The sequence below is a fragment of the Artibeus jamaicensis genome, unplaced genomic scaffold (assembly GCF_021234435.1).
Source record: "Artibeus jamaicensis isolate MK-2021 breed Jamaican fruit bat unplaced genomic scaffold, CSHL_Jam_final scaffold_1964, whole genome shotgun sequence".
NCBI lineage: Eukaryota > Metazoa > Chordata > Mammalia > Chiroptera > Phyllostomidae > Artibeus > Artibeus jamaicensis.
Window position 1 is genome coordinate 33,649,938 of NW_026522030.1, and position 20,172 is coordinate 33,670,109.

Consider the following 20,172-nt stretch of genomic DNA (forward strand, 5'->3'; position numbering starts at 1 on the left):
ACAATAATGTGGTTAAAGAATATTAGGCAATCTTTTTCGAATACCGAGAAGCCATTCTGATTAACCTGTTCAATAATAACTGTGAAGGCAATATATTCAGAAGCATGTATTTATCTCTAGCCAAGTAATTAAAATGCCAATCTTCTCTATAATTTCAGAAATCTCAGCATCCTTAAAAAGCCCTCCAGAGCCTCACCATCATTATTCAGGTAGGATGCACGTACCCATAGACATGTCAACTGAGTTAAACATCTGTGATTCTGCATTTGTAAGCAGAAATGGCGATGAATTTATCATATCAATATGGCTTCCAACTTAAAAAGTTGTTAGCTCTAATGAGAAGAACATTTGGATTTCTTACCTTGCCAATGACTTGGGAGAACAAGATTTAAGAGAATTTACATTTTAAAAATGTTTTGGTGAGCTCATCTAGTGAAAGGGAGAGATGACCTTGAGATTGGCAAATTCCTTATGAGCTCAAATGCACCCCAAAGGCAGAGATCTCTAAATTTTGGATTAGGGAAGAGACCGGCCTGCGAGCAGTTATTTGAGGGAAGGTTTTGTACCCTCCCAGGGCCTTCGGTGTATGTAATATCGGACGAATGCCGATCCCCCAGAGTAAGTTCAACAAAGACACCTTGCAAGAGTGTCACTAATCAAGGTGTCAAGGGCCTGGACTCTCTTAAGCAACATCGATCCACTGTGCTTCAGTTGTCTTTCCTTCAAAGTGGGAATTAGTATCCTTGCCTTTCCCAAGGAACAGTCTGTCAGGGGGCTAGTTGACCATTAAGAGGGAGACACTGAAATGCAAAGCAGTGTTGACAGCCAATGGGACTCATGCCATTGGATCATTGCTTGCAGCATTGGATGAGATAATACACGGGCAAGCTTTTCCACACGCTACAGCTTTGTAGATGAGGAAGAGTTAAACGGTAGGATAATTGCCATTATTATTCTATCAAGGACTTGCATTTGGGGTCCAGTACTAGACTGCCTTATCCTGAATTGTCCTCTGCAGTAAATAGTGTTTTAGGGGACCCCAGACCCCAGATTCCAGGTTCTCACAAGTGGGTCTTTTAGCTCAGCTGTAATTCATTATGTTGACTCCAGCTGTCAACTTAAGAAAGTGTCTGGTGAGGAATACCGTGACTCGTATTGATTCTGATCTCTGAGGATACCGCTTTTAACAAGAAAATGCAGATCACTTGCTTCTCATTAGAACGGGTCTTCAGCTCTCTCTGGGAAAAAGAGGTGAACTGTGCAAAGTCAACAGTAGGTGTCCCCACAGTCCACTGTGCCTTAGCTTTCGTCTGGAAAAGAAAAACCAGGGCAGGAAGACCACAGATGAAAATGCCATTTAAAAGAAAGTTCCCTATAGGTGTGAACGAGTGTGTGATTTGTTATTCCAGAGGGTGGAAGTGACAGCCCTGCCTCAGACCGAGTCATATAATCTCATATAATCTGTTCCTAGAATGGAGATATCCTGCTTAAGACATAGTTTAAGTACTGCATTATAGATACTATTTTTGACAAAGGTAAAAAGTAGGTATCTTTGAAATGCAAAGTAGGTATCTTTTGAAATTTTAGTATTACATGTGTATGTATATTAAAGCGGGGAGGCTTGTTGTGGACCCAACCCACTGATGCCTACTTAAAACAGTGACTCTTTTTGTTTGCAGCCATTGAAAGGAACAATTTAATGAGGCTTTCTCAGACCATACCATTTACACCGATCCAGCTGTTTGGTGAGTGCCATGTCTACCTTCAGGAGGCTGTACCCAGGGCAGAGGCAAAATGTATCAGTAAATCAAAGGGGAAAACACTTTGCATCACTGTGGTTGAAAGTTTTGTTTCATGATGGATGTAGTTTAGTGAGATTAGATTTCTAAAACAGAAACTCTTGTTAGCTGCCCAGCTAGCTTCTAGGGTCCAAATGTAATCCTATGGGGATGGGACCAATAATGGGCAGCATTCGGGGGGAGGGGGAGAAGCAACAATGCTGCACCTGGCGTTCACTGATTTAAGGCTGGGAGTAAGTAGGAAAGAAAAGGACCAACCAACCAACCACGTGCAAACACAGAAGAAAGCGATAAGTGTCAATACAGCAAAAGCTGACAGGCATCCGGAGAGAACTGCTTTGTATATTGTTTTTTATTTGTTTTATTTGGTGTAGACTAATTGCTCTTAGCTCAGAGAGCAAATGTTATTTTTAAAGGCTGGGGTAGTAAAGAAAAACAAGCTCACGTTAGCCAGGGCTATCAGAGTTTCTCTGTCCGGCTAATTGACAATACAGCAAGGGCCCCTACACTGTCCTAGATCTTGATTATCCTCACACTCATCACATGGGACAGATCAGGGAGCTTCTGATTGGTGACCCAGATGCCTTCTCCTTGCACTTGTCTCTGCCGCTGGTTTTGCAACTCGGTAACTCTGTTGCAAATCCTGTAGGTATTTAGAACTCCAGAGAGATACCCAGTGGTATTTATCTTGGCACCAAGAACAAATACTTGAAAACGTGTTACTAAGCATTTACTAGACATGTTTTTTAGTAAGTAGTTCAGTGCAAGAGTGAGCAAATAGATTCCTTTCTTGGTAAGCTAGTGCAGCCATTTGAAGCAGAGGTGAAAGGAGAAAATGAAACGTAGTCGAGGCAGAAATTATGTATAGAATGTTACTTCTGTTATGAAGGATTAAACACTGTAATTAGGTGGGATCTAGACTGCATAAGAACTGTTCACTGATCCACAGCCTCAGAGTGGAAACTGTATAGCAGGTAAAGAGCATTTTGTGTCTAAAATATTTTAAGTGGGATTGAGCTGTCCCTGAGGTTTTAGTTCACGTCAGACAGGTTAACACAGTTCATCTTTATAACCCAAAAAGGTTTGTGTTACTTTCACTTTCATTTTACTGATAAAGATTTATATAACTTATGTTAAAGCACAAAGAAAGGAGGGGAAGTCTCTGAAATATGACTTTGATTCTGCCCAACTCAACTGGACTAAACGTACATCCTCAATGGGGGTGATATCACCCCTAAGGGAGCAAAAACATCCTTTTCTTTTTATGCATAAAAATATATATAATATATATACATATATTATACACACACGCACATGCATACATACACACAGCACATTGAATGGGTATACTGTATTTCTTTGGTATAAAATGTCATGGAAGGGGCAATTAGAAATAAAAAATGTCCATTAATGCTCATAAGTGGGATGAAATGAAAAACATGGGTTAAACTCTCTCTTTAGAAGTATTTATCTTTAACTACTTTGATTTTATTTCCATATCCTTACTGCTTTGATTTTGTTTTTGTCCGGCTTTAGCCTCCTACAATGAGAAAAACTTAATTGTTGATCCTTGGTCCCTTCTCTCCTTCTCCCTCTTTACTAGACAGTATAAATAACATAAAAACATGGCTGGATCCATGTCGTTATTTTCTATTAGTTGCTGTGTAGGTGTGATGTGAATTCTCTGACCAAGTGGGAAACTGGACTGGTTTTGACTTGCTGTTTAGAATGTCCTTCCCGTCTCAGACTTGGGACCTCACTGAGCCCCTCGCCGGTGCTTCTTCTTGCAGCAGGAGAAGAAGTAGCTGTCTACAGGCTAGAGGAGAGTTCCCCTTTGAATCTCGATAAAAGCATGTCTTCTTGGTCCCAGCGTGGGAGAGCGGCAATAATCCAGGTGCTGTCCCGAGAAGAGATGGACGGCGGCCTCCGCAAAGCCATGAGAGTCATCAGCACCTGGTCTGAGGACGGCGTTCTCCAGCCGGGGCAGGTTTTCATCGTGAAGTCCTTTCTTCCAGAGGTTGTTCAGACGTGGCACAAAATCTTCCAGGAGAGTACTGTGCTTCATCTTTGCCTCAGAGTGAGTCAGAGACCCAGAGCCCAGTTGGACTGGTCAAACAAGGAGATCTGGCAACGCCTTGACCAAAGGCTGTTCTCTTCAACCCAAAGGAAAGCCTATTCTGTTTTTTGAAAGTGGTGGTATTTTGTTATTTTTGTTTTCTAGAGCTTTTGCTTTTGGAGTGGGGAGTGGTGGGAGTAGAATAAGACTACATTTGGGAAGCCTTGAGTCATTCTGCGATCATTAATTGGTAGGCATGTGACAGTAAAGCAATATTTTTTATCAATGCTCCTTATAGGAAATTCAACAACAAAGAGCTGCTCAAAAGCTAATCTATACCTTCAACCAAGTGAAACCACAAACCATACCCTATGCACCAAGGTGAGGAAATGTTGGCGCCCTGACCCTTCATCTGAAGTGGAAATTTCTACCAATTCTTCTCAGCCCTCTTAGTCATGAGAAATACGAGGCCCATGGGGTGGTTCCCCAAGACTTTATTTTGGGTTCTTCTTTCCACAGTTCTGGAGACAGGTAAAAAGAGAACTGGGAACCCGGGGACACATAAATCACTGAACTAATGTGAGCAGGAAAGGGAACTTCCTGCAGGGACCAAGACGGGCCTTGGTCTGTGAGAAAGGCAGACCCTGGGTGTGGTCACCAATGGCCAGAAACATTATGGCAGAAAAACATTTCTATTTTAAGCATAGTTTCTTCCCCAATATCTTATAGAAATTAGGAACTTTTAAAGAAAGAACTCTCTTTTTTTTGTTTATCCTCATTTGAGGATACACTTATTGATTTTAGAGAAATAGGAAGGGCAAGAGAGAGAGAAACACTGAGGTGAGAGAGACTCATCAGTTGCCTTCCGTATGTGCCCTGACCAGGGATCAAACCCATGACCTTTTGGTGTATAGAATGATGTGCTAAGTAACTGAACCACCTGGCCAGGGCAAGAATAAACTCATATTACATTCACTTGAGTGTCTGAATATACTTGCATTCATTTAGCAAGACAGATTGAGTGCTGAGGACTTACACTGAAGTTTTATTGTTTCATTTATAAGGAATGTTGTAGCGCATGGCAAGAAAAGTTGAGTTGGGTACTCATAAAGGAGTAGGGAAGTTTCCTCAAAGAGAAGGGAGGTGGGTCGGCATGGGCACGCAACTCCCCCCCCTCCCCCTCCACATCTTTGCATTCCATAGAAAGGCATGTGCATTGAGGCTGCATCAGACCAGAGTTAGATGTTCTTCCCTGCTGCTGTTTGGTAATGTAAGCCCCACCTTTGCTGCCTTGCAAGGAATCATGGCCTCTTTTCCCTCCTCATAGGTTCCTGGAAGTTTTCTTAATCTACTGCCATTCCGCCAACCAGTGGTTCACCATTGAGAATTACATGACGGGGGAGTTCCGGAAGTACAACAACAACAATGGCGACGAAATTGCCCCCAGCAACACCTTGGAGGAGATGATGTTGGCTTTCTCTCATTGGACCTATGAGTATACTCGGGGAGAATTGCTGGTTTTAGATTTGCAAGGTGATTGCTAGCCTAGGACTTGATACAATAAGCAGGAGGCAAAGTGCAGGAAAACACTGACCAGAGATTGCTTTTTCCACATTGTGGTCACCTGCATTTGACCTTAGCTCTTTCTTTACTCAAAGCTATGGTTAAGGTCTTCCAGTGGAGACATTCAACGGCATTCTTTCTTTAAATTTGAAAACTAGAAAATAATATTTGTTTTTTTGAATTTATTTATTGTTTGTGAAATTGTCCTAAGTGGGAATAACCAGACAGGTGTCTCAGGAGATCTTTCGAGAACCAGGACAAGGAATGTAGGGAGTTGTTTTATGTAGCGTTGAAGGGAGGTGGGGCCATCAGACATGGTACAGAGTAACAATCGTGAGCACCTACTGTGTTGTTTCCCAGGGAGATCAAAAGAAAAACAGAGGCAGATGATTAGTTGCCTAAAATTTAAAGACATTTGAAACTGATCTAAACAGAGATTGACTTTTACACACCAGGTTTTCCAGTTTTTGGCTTCACCTTGGACTTATGTTCACGATAACACTGGGATGTGCATTTATATACACAGGAAAGCTTAATTTCTCGGCATTTTTCATGATTTTGAGCTCGTTGCTCCAGCAGATTATAGTTTAGCTGGCTGCTTTGCTGTGTGCCTTTATGTGACAGTTCACGAAAGTGCAGACCCAGTTGAGAGGACGCAGTGCGCCCTTATTTAATGGAAGCCTTTGATCAGCGCATCCCCCCACTATCAGCGCCTCACACGTGATTTATAATCCTGCAACACGAAACAGAGGATCTCTCGCAGGCTCTCCTTGCAGGGACAGAATGAAATATGTATTAAGGTCAAAGTTTAGTCCTTGGGCTCACTGACTGGGGCTTTGGTTTTAAATAAGGGATTTAGCCCAGGAACTTTCACAGAAGTTATCTCATTTAATCCCAGAAACAGCCCCTCCAGGTAGGGATTATGGGGAATTTAGGCCCAGAAAGTTTAAATAACTTGCCCAAGGTTGCACAGCTACTTAATGGGGGAGCCAGGATGCAGGCTTAAGCTGGTCTGACCATCTAGTCTTTCCCTTTCACTGTGCTATTTCCGATTGCTTCCTGAGTTTCATTCCCATAGGACATAACCATGCTGTGGTTCATTTAAACAGATTGAGCCTTTTTCTTGTTTTCTCTGACTTTCCTACCTGTCCAGTCCTGGGATTATGTGCTGAAGACCAGGCTTGGAAGACCAGGGACAGTTGAGATAGGTGATCTGGGGCATTGTGAGCAATGTCTAGTAAGACTGCAAAGCTGTTCTGATTAAAATTTGTGTGTACATGCATTTTAAACTACACCCGAGTCCTTCTGTCCTTTCAGATCTGTGCCGTCCACAGGTTATGTATTTAACCCTCAAATGCAGTAGTGCAGGGAGCGATATAAACAGAGTTAAAACAGTCACGATGATTCATGTTTTAAACCAGCAAGTACACCATCCATGTGAACCCAGCATGCTGGTGCCCAAGGCATCTGCTTTTGTAGCTCATTTTGGGAAGAGGCTGATTGTTTTCATCTGTACTTGAGTGTCTGTGCTTTGAGTTTTGGGGTGGGGTTGTTTAAAAAGCAAAGAGCAGAATCGAAAAAAAAACAACCGAAGAAAAACTTTAAGGAATTAATGATGACTCTTCAGTGTGTTTTGTATTCCACTTGAATAGGTTTTTGTTTAATGATGTTTATGTTTGGGGGATTCTTTTGCCTCTTAGTAATCCAACGTGACATTAAACAGAACAAATGCTGCGTTGGTAGTCTGAGGGGAAAAAGGAAATTAACTTTATTCTTTTACTGAGCAATTATGTGAATTGCAGAAATAAGCCACTCCAAATAAACTATTGTCAAAACACTGACCTTCAAAGAAGGGAGGGGTGGACCTCATAGATGGAGTGTGAAGAAATTGAGATACTATTGGAGAGTTTTGGCCAATTGGTTAGGCCTGAATTTATGGAAGAACACAAATTCTATAACAAATTATAAGCAGTTATATTTCTAGTACAGCTAGCTAACTTTTATTTTGTTCTAGATGCTTGGCTAAAGGCTTACACATTCTCATATTTAATCCAAACCAGGTTGGAAAAGAAAAATGGGAAGCACATACTGTTTTCTTAACATATCTTAATAATTTGGGGTTCAGTTTGGTTGATTAGTTTGTCCAGCCTTTGGAGAGATGAAGTGCCTCATCTGGGTGGTGGGGGATGGAGGCTGGGAGGCCCCAGAGCAGCCGTTTGGGGGACGGAGCTGTCGCAGTGCTAACCTCTGACTCCTGGCTTTCCCAGGAACCAGCTGCACTGTTCGGGTTCCTCTTCCTTGATGTGTGATTGTGGAAAATAATATGCACTCGATTCATAGGGCTGTTAAGGGGTCGGAGTGAGAGGAGTTTCTGACTCGTAGTAGCCCTCAGTAAATGCCACTGTTGTTAGCAGTAAGCTCTGTGTGGCTCTTTAAAAGGGAAGTTGATCTTCAGCTGTGAGCAGTCTGTCCTCAGCTGGGTGGTCCCGGTGGAGCTGCAGAGACCTGGGCTCCAGTTTCTGTAGAGAGAAGCCCCGGTGGGCTCAGCTCACGTGGCTTCCCATTGCTTTGAGGGAAAGCGGGGCGGGGACACACTGGCAGTTCCGTGTTTTCGTCTCCTCTGTACTTCCTTCCAAGGGACTGCCCTCATTAACCCAGGGCGGCCACCCCAGACTGGGACGCTGCATTGTAAGGAAAGGCTTGATCAATTTCCAGTCCTATAATTATACTATAGTTTTCTATTCTCTTCCCATTAAACATCCTACATGTGAGGGCCTGAATCATTGTCATTATGCTTGAAATCCAACTTTTATTTCCCTGCAATGGGAGTTAAAAACAATAGCATTTCGAATTACAGTGGTTCAGAGTATTTTTTTAAAGCTCATTATATTTGTCAAAGCACTTTCAGAGATATTAGATTTCTTTTCAATTCAACAAAGCAGTTTCCAGAATAAGTGAACATTAGCCTCAACATCATCATCCTGAAATTCTGCTGCTGCAGAGAAGGCAACTTCTTTCCACAGATGCAGAGGTTCACTGATTATCCCAAGGTGGTTGGGATCAAATGTCAGCTTCTGGGTGTCTTTCTCAGCAGGGCTTGCTGCAGAGTGCCCGAAGAGATATTGTGATTTTTAAATGTGAAAATGTCTTATTTTCTCTCAGGTTTTCAAATACCTAGGAGATGACATGGGTAGGAGGAGCACTGATGTTGAAAGTTGCCTTTCGGGCAATTCCTGGGTAGGGGGGAGCGGCAGGGCAGTTGGTGGAGCAGGGGGTGTAGCGTGATCGGTTCTCTGGGCTGCTGTCCGTTGCTCACACATTGCAGAGCCCTTTCTGCCCTTTGTGGGCCCCCCAAAATGGGTTTAATAGTTAAGCCTTGAACTGTCTTGTTTGGTTTAGGGGTACAGATTTGTGGACATCAAACCCTCATTCTTATCACAGAGTATAGTCATTAAAAACCCAGCACTTTAGGGAAGTGAGATAATCAGAACATGACAGGGGTAAAAAAATGACTTTTACTTTACAAAAGGTCCTTATAAAATAAAGATAATAAATAGCAGTTGACGTTTTTTAGCACCTTCTGGGTCAGAAACTTTTCTGAGCAGTTTGTATACAATAGTTCATTTAATCCTCTGGGTAACCCTGTAAAATCAGGCTCATTGTTATTCACACTTTCAGATGACCAAATTGAGAGTCAGAGAGATTCACAATGGTGGCCAGGTCACACAAGTAGAAAGTGAGGGCGATGTGAGTGGAACCCAGGCCCTTCACCTTTCTGCCTGTGTGACAAGCAACGAGATTTAAAGTCATCGGGAGCTGATGTGATTTTTGATAGACTATTTTTTCCTTACAAAGCTTCCTTTCTCCCAATCAATATGACCTCTCTAGGCATTGTGAGTATTCCCAGCTTAAATTTATAGTTTTCTCAGCCCAAGCTTTTATCAGCACTGGAATTTTCTGACTCAAAGTTAGGTCTGAGCTTTAACGTGTAAAGGATTTTGTCACCTTTAATCTCTCTGCTGATGGTATTTGGGATATCAGTCTTGTTTTCTTTCTGTTTATTTACTACATAATTCAAAAAGCAGGGTCTCTCTAGGCTGTTCTTATATCTGTAATAAGAAAAGTATAAAGAGCCTCATCCTATGACTTTTTCTTTAGAAAGGATAAATGACAAGCGAAGCACATTTTACACATTTGCACTTAAGCCTGTGCTACAGCCTAACTTTCCCTTGCCCTGATCACAATCAGTGTACAAAGAGATTCTGTGCAGGCACTCTGAAGCGTCCCTGTGTAGCATTCGGAGGGTCGGTGGACTCTGATGAAGGCAAATCACACCTTCATTTTCACTAACCTATAGCGGAAATTGATCGTGTCTCTCGCTTATAATGGAGACCGCAAACCACAGTGGTGTTAGCAGAACCCGCGACCTTGGGCAATTACAGGTGTTAACACGGCACCTGTGTGGGCAGGTATTTCAAAACACTGTGCATATTCATTATTGGGTAGTGTGAGGGCCACTAGACTTATGCTGGACTCTGTTACTTTGACGTATTATTAAAGAAGCCAAATATTGCAATACACCAATTAAAAAAATGTTTTAGTAATGGCACTTCAGTATCACCGGTTTCCTTTGTTATCCTGTGTATTTAAATTATGCATTTAAAACAATATCTGAGAAGGGGGTCCCCGGCTTCATCAGACTAACGAAGAGGGTCATGGCCCAAACAAGGCTGAAAAACCCCTGCGTATGCGAATGATTTTCCTAAGGAAGTCAGTTTTTTAGGGGAAGGGTCTATAGACTTTAAGGATTATGTTTTCTTCTGAAAGGTTTAGCATACGGTAAAATATATAGACCTTAGCAAAAGTCTTTTTTTTAAAGAATAGTGATTAGAAAACAACTTTTTTAAAACCAAATACAAATACATAATATTAAGTGTTTTCCATTGTTTTAAAACAATTTTTCCACAAAGTTGGTTTCTTCCAAGCAAAGCGAACCAGTGCTGATTAGGGGCTCATTCCAGAAATCGGTGGGCTGTGCTGTACCGCTGTGGTCAGCCGGCCTGTGAATCGTTGCCCTGTTGGAGGCTGGTCCCCTCGCCACTGGCATTTTATAAGAGATTCACTTTGGGTGTTGATCTGGTTTCGATACATGTTAGCTTTAATTTACCCTTTTATGCACCGGTGTCATTTTTTACAAGGTCAATTTTATTGAAGAATAGCATACCGTGTTCAGGAATGTGCACACAGCATTGTGCCTACTTCCCAAAGGATTTTAGCAACTGAACACAAGTGTACCCAGCACCCAAATCAAGAATTAGGGGGACTTTGCGTCCCACTGCTTTTGAATTATATTTATATGCACACACACAGACACAGAGCACTTGATGTGTGTCTTCGATGCAACAGAGGTTGTGCCTGCAGAGCCGCCCGGCCCCTTGCCCCTTGTTGAGCGCCGATGGACTCTGTGGAAGGAGACCAGGCACCGTGGGAGGGGGCGTCCCCTTGGGCTTAGCTTGAATCCTGTTATCACACTCTGGACAGTGTAGCCTCTGACAAATTGCTTAACCTCCTTTAACATCAACCTACTCATTGGTAAAATGCAGATATGAGAAGGCTAATACTTTTTTATGATTGCTAAGAATTGGAGAAAATAAATTTAGAATGCCTAGTACATTCTAATTTTAGAATTAGAGCAGTCAATGAGTGACGGATGCCACTATCAGCAACTGTGAACACACAACTAACCCATTCACTTGGGGCCTGAGAGTTTGTCACGGCGCAGAGGAGGCTGTGGGAGATGCATCAGCCACAATTGCCCAACATGCCCAGGGAACTTTGATAGTGTCGTTGATTCTCCTGATGTGTCATTTCTTGCAGGGTAGATAATAGGTTTAAAGAAAGACAGTAAAATTTGATTATTATTTTCTTGAAATCTGAGAAAGTAAAATTCCCATTTGCAAAATGAATTTTCTTTCTTCTTTGGAGGTGTTGGAGAAAATTTGACAGATCCATCTGTTATAAAACCTGAAGACAAACAGTAAGTTAATTTATGATGTTATCTTGTAGAAAATTGCATTTAACACATTGTATGTGGTTTCTTAAAAATAATTCTTAAACATTTGTATTTCTTGCCTAGATCCGAGAAAGGTTTTGAGGAAGCTTTTATCTCTATATCTATATCTGTATCTGTGTTTTAAATATATATATATATTTATATCCAATGACAATACAATAAAATAAAATAAGATTTAAAATACAATAAGATTGTAAGGAAAGCATAGATTAGAAAATGAGGGCAAAATCAAAATATGGAATAGCATGTGGTTCGATCTGGAGATAAGTTAGTGCACATGAATGGAAATTGTAAAGACCGTGCAATAGCCAGAACTTTGTTGAAAACTTGACTCTGAGTTTTCTCTGACCCAGACAAAAGAGAAATATGGGTTCATGCAGCCTCTATAGGCTTTGACATGCAAACAACTAATGTCCTAGCAGAAGCACAGTTTCTTGTCTGCACAGAGGGGTCGTTGCATGTTATCATGGGCAGTGCCTCCCATCACATGCCTGTAAAATGAAGGGCAAAACGTGCACTGCTCAGTAACGGCAATTCCGTGAGACGCCAAAACAACGGGGCTTAAGCGTGGAGCATCAGATTGTCTTTTAATGAAAGACTGAAGTTTCAGTTATGTGGAAGGTTGAGTCATCTGCCTGTCCTTTGAATCCCCATGGCATTTCGTCCCATAAACAGACTTTTGGGAAGCCTTGGCAATAAGGGCCCGAGGCTGTATTCTTCCGTGAAAGGTGGAGTCGAAAGAAAGAAGTGATGGTGTTGATTAAGGACTGATCAGCCTGGCAGGCGACAGTGGTTCTCAAACATGAACTTTCATCATCATCACCAGAAGAGCTTGTTAAAACACAGATTGCTGTCTCTGGCCTCCCCGCCCCATTTTCTGATTCAGTGGGTTTGGTGTGGGGCCCAAAACTAAAATTCCCAGAGGATGCTGACGCTGCTGCTGACCCGGAGACCACACTGGAGAACTGCTAGCCTACAACGTTTTTATTTCTTAGTTGTTCCCAGTGTCTGTACTCAGCTCTGGGTTGTAAAATATATTTATAAAATTATATAAGTGGGAAATCCTTATGCAATAAAATCAGAAAATTTTACTTCCTTTCCCACAGGACTCGTACTGTACATGTTTACTGCTCGAATACTCTGTTCTCTTATGGAGTGATGTGATCTAAATATGGTCTCATCTATAGGCTTCTATGCAGAGACCCATCTGACAGTCTCAGCTCTTTCTGTGTACTAGGTGAGAGCTAGGGAAGGTGAAGGTGAACCATACCGCTCCTGTGCCTCCAATTCCCATGGAATTTGACCATGCATTTCACATTGTGACTATAAGCGTACAGATAAATGCTTCGTTATTTTTCACTTCAGCAGAACTAAAAGTGTTTTTAGCTAAGAATATTATTTCCTCAGTAGCCCTGAGTGCCCAAGATTTTGTAGTAGGAACCTGGTACTAGAAGTACTTTCTTTACAATTTTGCAGTGAAAAATTTTGCATATGTAATAAAACAAGTTTATGTACACTCTATCATTTATTAAATTTTGACTTTTGCACATGCCATTTAATATGACCTGAATATATCCATCTTTTAGAATCTAAGATTGTATTATCCCACTTGACAGTTGAGTATTTAATTGCATTCTATAGGCCAGTGGGTCTCAATTTCTATTAGGGTCACCTAGGAAAATTTAAAGCAAAAAGCTGCTCAGCATTGGCATTAAATCAGAATCTCTGAGACGAGGGTCCTGATGTCTATATTTTTTAAAATTGCTCATGTCAAAAAGGAAGAAGGACTCATGGACACAGACAACAGTGTGGTGACTGTGGGGGGGGGTGGAGTAAGGAGACTAAATGGAAATAGAAAAAAACATACAATAAAAAAATAAAGTTGCTCATGTGATTCTAATGGACAGCCAGGGCTGGGCACCTCTGTCGTAGGGCAGACTTTACGTTTTATGACTTGAGGATAGAAACTCTGGGAGCTGATACGATGGCATCATTGTAGTGTGCCTAGTGTAGGTTTTGTGGGGTCACCTAATTTTGGGTGCAGTTGGTTCTCACAGTAAGGATAACTAGAGGTACTGTATTCTTGCAACGGTAGCGGATTACATCGAATTAGTTTGACGAGGCTCACATTTCAGATGCCTCCTGTGTGTTAATAAACTTGCTGCACAAAGCATGGGCCATGGACCAATAACAGCATCGTCTGGGAAATTGCGAGACATGCAGAATCTCAAGGACCAATCAGAATCTGAGTTTTCACAAGCTCCTAAGCTGATTTTCTGCATCTTAGAGTTTGAGAAGTACCAGTTTGTGCAAGTGCTTTTACATGTTGTTTATTTTACCCTTAACAACTTCAGAGGTTAGCATCTTCAATCCCAGTCCACGAATGAGAAAACTGAAGCTGGTCAATTGCCTGCCAGGAGGAGGGGTCCACAAAAGGGGCTGGTCTTCTACCAAAAGGGAAGATGTTTTTGTGGAGCAAATTCTGACATCGTCTCTGATGTCTCCTGGTTTTTAAACTGTCCCCAACCTTTTGCACGTGAAGACAAAGTCATCAGGCCTTTCGCCCACCAGATACTCTCTGGCCACTTCACTTGATTCCCCAGCTCAGGAGCCTCTGTGGAGGCTACCACAGTTGTTGGTGGTTCTGGATGCATCTGTCCACCTACTGCCTTGATGGTGCAGGGCGTCTGACGAGACTGAAATGATGGCAGTGATGAGATATTCCTTAGTAAATCTGTGTATATGTGGCACTGACTAGTGTTTCCTCACTGCCACCTACTTCTCCTGGGCTGTGAAAAATCTGGGAAGAAGTTGTGTTTACTTTTTTGTTTAAATCCCCACTCAAGGATATGTTCATTGGTCCCAGAGAGAGGAAGTGAGAGAGACAAAGGAAGAGAGATGGAGAGAGAGAGAGAGGGAGAGAAACCTCAATCAGTTGCCTCCTGTATGCCCACCTGGACTGGGGATGGACCCTGCAACCCCATGGAGTTTGCACAGGACGACACTCCAACCCACTGAGCCACCTGCCAGGGCATATTTATTTATTTTTAAATCTCATGATCTGAGCTTGCAAGGCCGTAACTGTGCTGTAGGGCACGAGTGTCCCTACAACCTCCCCCCTGCACAGGGACCAAACCCCTGACAGGTACATTTTATGCTAATGTTGATGCTTTTGTCTTAACTTGCACAAAGCTCACAGAAGGAAATGATTTAGCGTATAGTCTTTATCAGTGATGTATCTCTAAGTGGGGGTTGCGTGTTGTCCCGGGAGGAAAGAAAGAGAAGGTATAGAATGCACAAGAGTGAAATATTCCAACAGGAATTCTCCATTTTAATGACTGAAAAAAAACCCATCATTTTTCACTTTACCAGAATCATTGAGTTCTGATGCTGAATAGAGAGTGATTCTACTTTTTTGGGGCACATTTGGCTTCACCTTATTTGAAGTTTTTGTTTTTTAAACCAGAAAGAGAAGAATTGTTAACAAGAAGCAGCTTATGCAGCTGGGTGAATACCACCAGAGCCGTGCTTTGTAAGGGCGATTGAGTGTCCAGGAAAATTAATCCTGGGTGTCTGTTTGCTTGGTCTTCCCGGGAGATTTCCTCCAGCGACTCGCCTCAGAGCGAAGAGGCAATCTGAGATCAAACTGACATCAGCCCTCATTCTGAGCTTGGCACACCTTCAGAGCAGCTACTGTTATTCTGCCAAAAGGAAGTGGAAATTGAGATAAATGTTTCAATACTCGGACGGAAAAAAGTCCATTTTTACACCACGTCCCTTTTGAAAAACCACATTCCTTAGAAGCAAAGTTTATTGTTTCCTTTTGTGATAGTTTGCTTTTATTTTATTTTTTTCTTGAGATGTGGTATTTAAGAGCGGTAATTGAGTTCAGATTTTAAAATGTGCTTTTTCCACTCTGCATGTCATTAAAATAAAATATTAGCTCTCATGAAATTTCTCTGGAAGTGTTTCTGGTGTGCTGTGTTCCGTGGCGTGTGGGGCGTCAGGCTGAAGAACAGTGTTCCAGCGCGATCTGATAACGGATGAACTTGGATCCTGGAATCTGCTGAGGATCTGTTATAATTACGGAGTGTTCAGAACGTGCCGAATGTATACTGAATCTGTGACTCCGTCACCTACACTCGGCATAGGTTGTTCGCGTCCGCAGGGCCACAGCAGTCTCGTCTGTCCACTCAGAGCCGCACGGAGCAGTCTGTGGGGTGTAAGGCGCAGAGCACAGACATAGGGGTGTTCCTGTCAGGTTTTGTCTGGCACTTGTTTTCGGGAGCACGGTTATAGTTAGAAAGGGATTTGGGTTTGAAACAATGCATGTGAGTCCTTTTAGAAGGTGTGTTTCAATAGCAAATTGACTTTACTTTATCCCTTATTTTTTCCCGTAGTCCAGTAGAACACTTTGAAAACGAGTGCCATTCGGTCAGCCCATGTGTATTAAAAAGGGTCTCAGTGTATTTTGGTTTAGAGTGGTACATAGAAACTTCACCCTTCTATCAGATTAGCAGTGAAATGAGTTTCACAGTGGGTCTTGGAGTTGGGTACAAAGATGGGAGAGCATTTGAATTTTAAATGTGCAAACCTAACATTGTTGCTCCCCCAAAGTGCTCTGTTCTTTGTTGGCTACTTCAAGTTTGCTGGGTTACTACGGGATACTGTTCGGTATCTCAGAGAATCCTAGTCGAGCTCCTTTTTCTTAGCTGTGATCTCATTGATATTCTGATATTTCCTCCAGATCAAGAGGAATGGTGTTTGGACCAGCCAATTTAGGGGAAGATGCAATTAGAAACTTCATTGCAAAACATCGCTGCAATGCCTGCTGCCGGAAGCTCAAACTCCCGGGTATGCCCCAGACAATTCTGTTTTTTTTCTAAGTAAATCTCTCAAAGAACAACATCCACTGTAACCCGGGATAGAGTAGAACATCTCGATCACATTTTTATCTCATTCTCGGTTGAGGCCTGACTTTCTGCCTGCAAATGTTTCAAGTCTCTAAAGAGATTAAAAGGACAGGGATTTACTTCAGTTTCTGCCAAAATGTGATAAAACGACACTGGGCCCAACATGTGTCACAGTCTGTCCAAGGGACAAGTTCTGCAGACTTAAATTGGGGTCCAGTGGACTGAGACGGGTCTCTGCGCCAATCCCCACCCTGAGGTCCTTGATGGCGCCCACGGTATTTCTAGTCTATTGGTGTTTACTCCTTGGACACTTGGGAGTGGGGGTGTGGAGAGACGCACTGCTGTCAATTAAAGTGGTGCTTTTTACTGCAAAACCTGCCTCTTTACATGTACATGTTTTAAATCTGGCTTGATAAGGTCACACACTTTTTCTGAAACCAACATAGTCACCACGGAAAACGTTCCTAACATAAAAGCACACAGCTGGAGGTCTGCGCCCCCCCACGCTGGCAGTCTCAGCTCGGTCTCATTCCTTCCTTTTATCTCAGAAGGGACACTTTATGTCTGTCTCAGCTTGCTCACTGGTTTTCTTAGGTCATCCCAAACTCATCCTTAGAATGGAATTTCCCATGTTTTCAGCAGACTCTCCCTTCCTGCCTTCTAAGTGTTCATACCCTGAATGGGAAATCATCATCGTCCGTAGTAACTTGGGATGGAGTGGGTGTAAATTTATAATAAAAAGGGCAATTTCTGATCTCATTAGTGTTACAAGGAGAAGGTTGAAAAGGATCTGTGGGCAAGACATAGCAAAGGACTGGGATTTGGGTCAGGTTCCTGGTTCCAGGGAGAAGTAATATCCTGGCTGACAGAGGTGGTGGTCAGGGCGTGTCCGTGGAGTGGGCAGGTCAGGCAGGAGCAGCAGAGAGGGGAAGGTGGTCACTGCCTTCTTCTAACTGCCCAGGACTTGCTCTCACGAACCACAGAGCAGACCTGGGCATGGAGATCAGTCCCGAGTGTACTGGCTGAGCCGCCCACTGACCTCTTCTCTGGTCACGGAGAACGCAGGGAGGCTCTGGGGCTCGACTGAGGGGCCTCAGGACCTCCATGAAAGGGCTCTGTCAGAGGCAGGTGCCGATGTAGATCTGAGTCGTGCGATTGTACGCCGGAATCCGGTCCCTTCACGTGGTGTCCTCAGGCGCCGGCCCCTTCCCAGGTCTGCGTCACCGTACCCCGGACAGGGCAGTCTCTTCTTCTTGGAGACACAGACCACGATAGATCTCCTGCTCAGCCAGGACAAGGGAGGACTTCAGATGTAACTCACTGCATCTGTGCTTGAGCCCCATTAGCTGTCTGTATGGTTAAGTGGGAGATAATTTTTTTTTAATCCTGTGCTGGTGAGTTTTATGTAATTCAATAATTCCTCCATCTTTACACCTAATTTATGGTTCCTTTCAAAAGCATTAACTTATTTAAGTAGAAATAGGAAACATCCTCAGTTAGGCGTTGGTTATCTGAATAAAAAAAGTTTAGTCTAGAAAACAGGAGTAGGGGTGGTTTTTCTTTTTTGCTTGATAAACTACTCAAATGTATTCATGATTTATCTACCCATTCTTTCTATCTATCTGTTATCTATCTTTGAAGAGGGGCGATTTAAGACAGTGTATATGAACATGGGGTCCAGAGCCAGACAGTCTGAACCCACATCCCAGTTCTTCTAACTGGGCTGTGACCCGAGTCTCGGTTTCCTCATCCAGAGCCTGGCATAATGGCCCTGATATTGTCAAGTTGGTGTGGAGATTGAAGTGATTATGGCTATGTTCAGGAATTGTCTGTTATTACTAAACTATAAGTCGGATTATTTTTATGTCCAGATAATTTTAACATTGAAAATACACAGAATATATGTTTAAGGTTAATAAATTTAATTAATAGAACACAAGATGGTGCAAAGGCAATTAAGCCCATTTTTCTCCATACATTTCTCCCCAAGGATTCCCCTTATTGATGTTTTCCTTTGATACTTTCCTTTTCAAACAGACGAAGGGGGCTTTAGGAAGCGCAGGATCCAATAACTGGTTGAAGCCTTCATAGCCAGTGCCAAACCCATGTACAGCTTTGCTGCAGAAGGCTGACTGCTGGAATCCTGAGATCACCATCTGGGCTGAGCTCCTTGTCCCTGCCCATCATTCAACTGTGAAATGTCCCATTTGCAGGTTGGCCTCACTTAACTCTGGCCAGGTTATGCCTTATAGGGCATTGTGTATTGAATCAAGCAAGCAAACCTTCCCTCCCTGGCCCAAGAGAGCACAAGCCTAAAACAGCACTGGGGAGCTTGAGTCCCAGGTGGCCATGGGGCAGGTGGTCTGGACATGGTCGAGGGTTTGAGTTTCACATAGGGATGGCCCGAAGAAGCAGTATGCTCTCTGAGTGCTTGGAAAAACTTAAATTTCAGTTTATTGGTGTGAGCACTACATTTTTGAGGATCCACATAACTGTCTTAATTGTCTTTCTCGCAGATTTAAAAAGGAACGACTATTCCCCTGGAAGGATAAATTCCACCTCTGGACTTGAAATCAAAGCAGAACCAGGTGACAGCCCTCCAACAAGAAAAGGGGGCAGTAATCCTCCAGAAGACCTCACTCGATTGTGAAAAGGGGAGAAGCGAGAAGATGACAGTCCCTGCCCTCCCTTCCATGAACTAACTACACTGATGTAACAGGGATTAATTACGTCAGAGCTCTGTCAGGACGGCCTCACCTGTGAGCCTCCTTGGGCCATGCCTCCTGAGCCTCATGCCTGTCCTTACCTAAAGCCTCTTTTGCATATGAAGGATGGGTTCTCCTGGATGCTGATCTGGGCACAGGGTGCTTTGTATGTGCTTGTCATCCGTCCCACAGGAAGACACTTGGAGGAGTCAGCTGGGAATACTACTCCTTCATACCTCATTGCTTCAGCTGGTCTCTTAGATCCCTTGAAGCAAAATATTGACACTGGAGAATCAGGGAGAAGAATTTAATTTATTTTCTGACTATGTATGCCAACTCTAATGCCCACTGCTGTTCCCCACCTTACCCACTTGGTGTATTTGTTTGTATATGTACATAAGGAAGTCACTTGACATCCTCTTCTCTGCTTTCTAGTAGCTCGGGGCTTTGAATAACAATAATAAGGGAGTATTTGCACAGATCGAAGCACACTCCTGCACAAACGAACCGGTAAAAATTTAGTATTCTGGTGAAATCTGAATGGGTTGGAGGTATTGTCAGTGAATCATCTGATACTTGGGCATTTTGCTTTTCAAAGAGAGAAAGGCAGAGGGAAGGCTAAAACAAATGCCCTCACATCTTTTTTAAAAGGGAAACAAGAATATGCAATACTAGAATTATTAAGAAATGTTTTCCCTTCCCTTAAGCTCATGGGTACTCTCTTGTCTAAAGCTGTGTATATAATTTTACAGGTTAACTTACTCTCTGCCAGACCCACTGGGGAAAGATGGGCTTCTGACTGAGACATGCTTCCTTCCCATGCAGAGTTCCAGTGGCTTGACAGACACTCTATTTGAAGTACAAGCTGAGAACATGTAAGCATTTTGGAGGCCAGAGGGAAGGGTCCCTGGAAGCTGCACCTTACACTACATCTTGGGGATCAGTCATTTCCCTCTCATACTGTCGGGTTGCCTGACCTCCAAACTTTTCACACAAGCAGGAACCTCTCCTTTTCCTTTTCATAGAGTGTTCCAATCTATCAGCCACAAAGATCCTTGGTTTG

At 42.8% G+C, this 20,172-nt stretch overlaps 1 protein-coding gene across 10 annotated transcripts in view; it reads left to right on the forward strand.

Annotated features, from left to right (window-relative positions):
• TRPM6 (transient receptor potential cation channel subfamily M member 6) overlaps positions 1-19,524 on the forward strand; it is a 156,357-nt gene extending 136,833 nt beyond the window's left edge. For 9 of the 10 annotated variants that reach the window (XM_053656229.1, XM_053656233.1, XM_053656234.1 and 6 more), the window contains 8 exons: positions 159-209; positions 1,680-1,745; positions 3,590-3,876; positions 4,154-4,236; positions 5,183-5,388; positions 11,404-11,455; positions 16,239-16,345; positions 18,921-19,524. In XM_053656229.1, the coding sequence (XP_053512204.1) occupies positions 159-209; positions 1,680-1,745; positions 3,590-3,876; positions 4,154-4,236; positions 5,183-5,388; positions 11,404-11,455; positions 16,239-16,345; positions 18,921-19,054 (986 nt within the window). In that variant the 3' untranslated portion in view covers positions 19,055-19,524. The remainder of the gene's footprint in view (positions 1-158; positions 210-1,679; positions 1,746-3,589; positions 3,877-4,153; positions 4,237-5,182; positions 5,389-11,403; positions 11,456-16,238; positions 16,346-18,920) is intronic. The other variant, XM_053656228.1, reaches the window with a different exon arrangement.
• Positions 19,525-20,172: the final 648 nt, after the last annotated feature.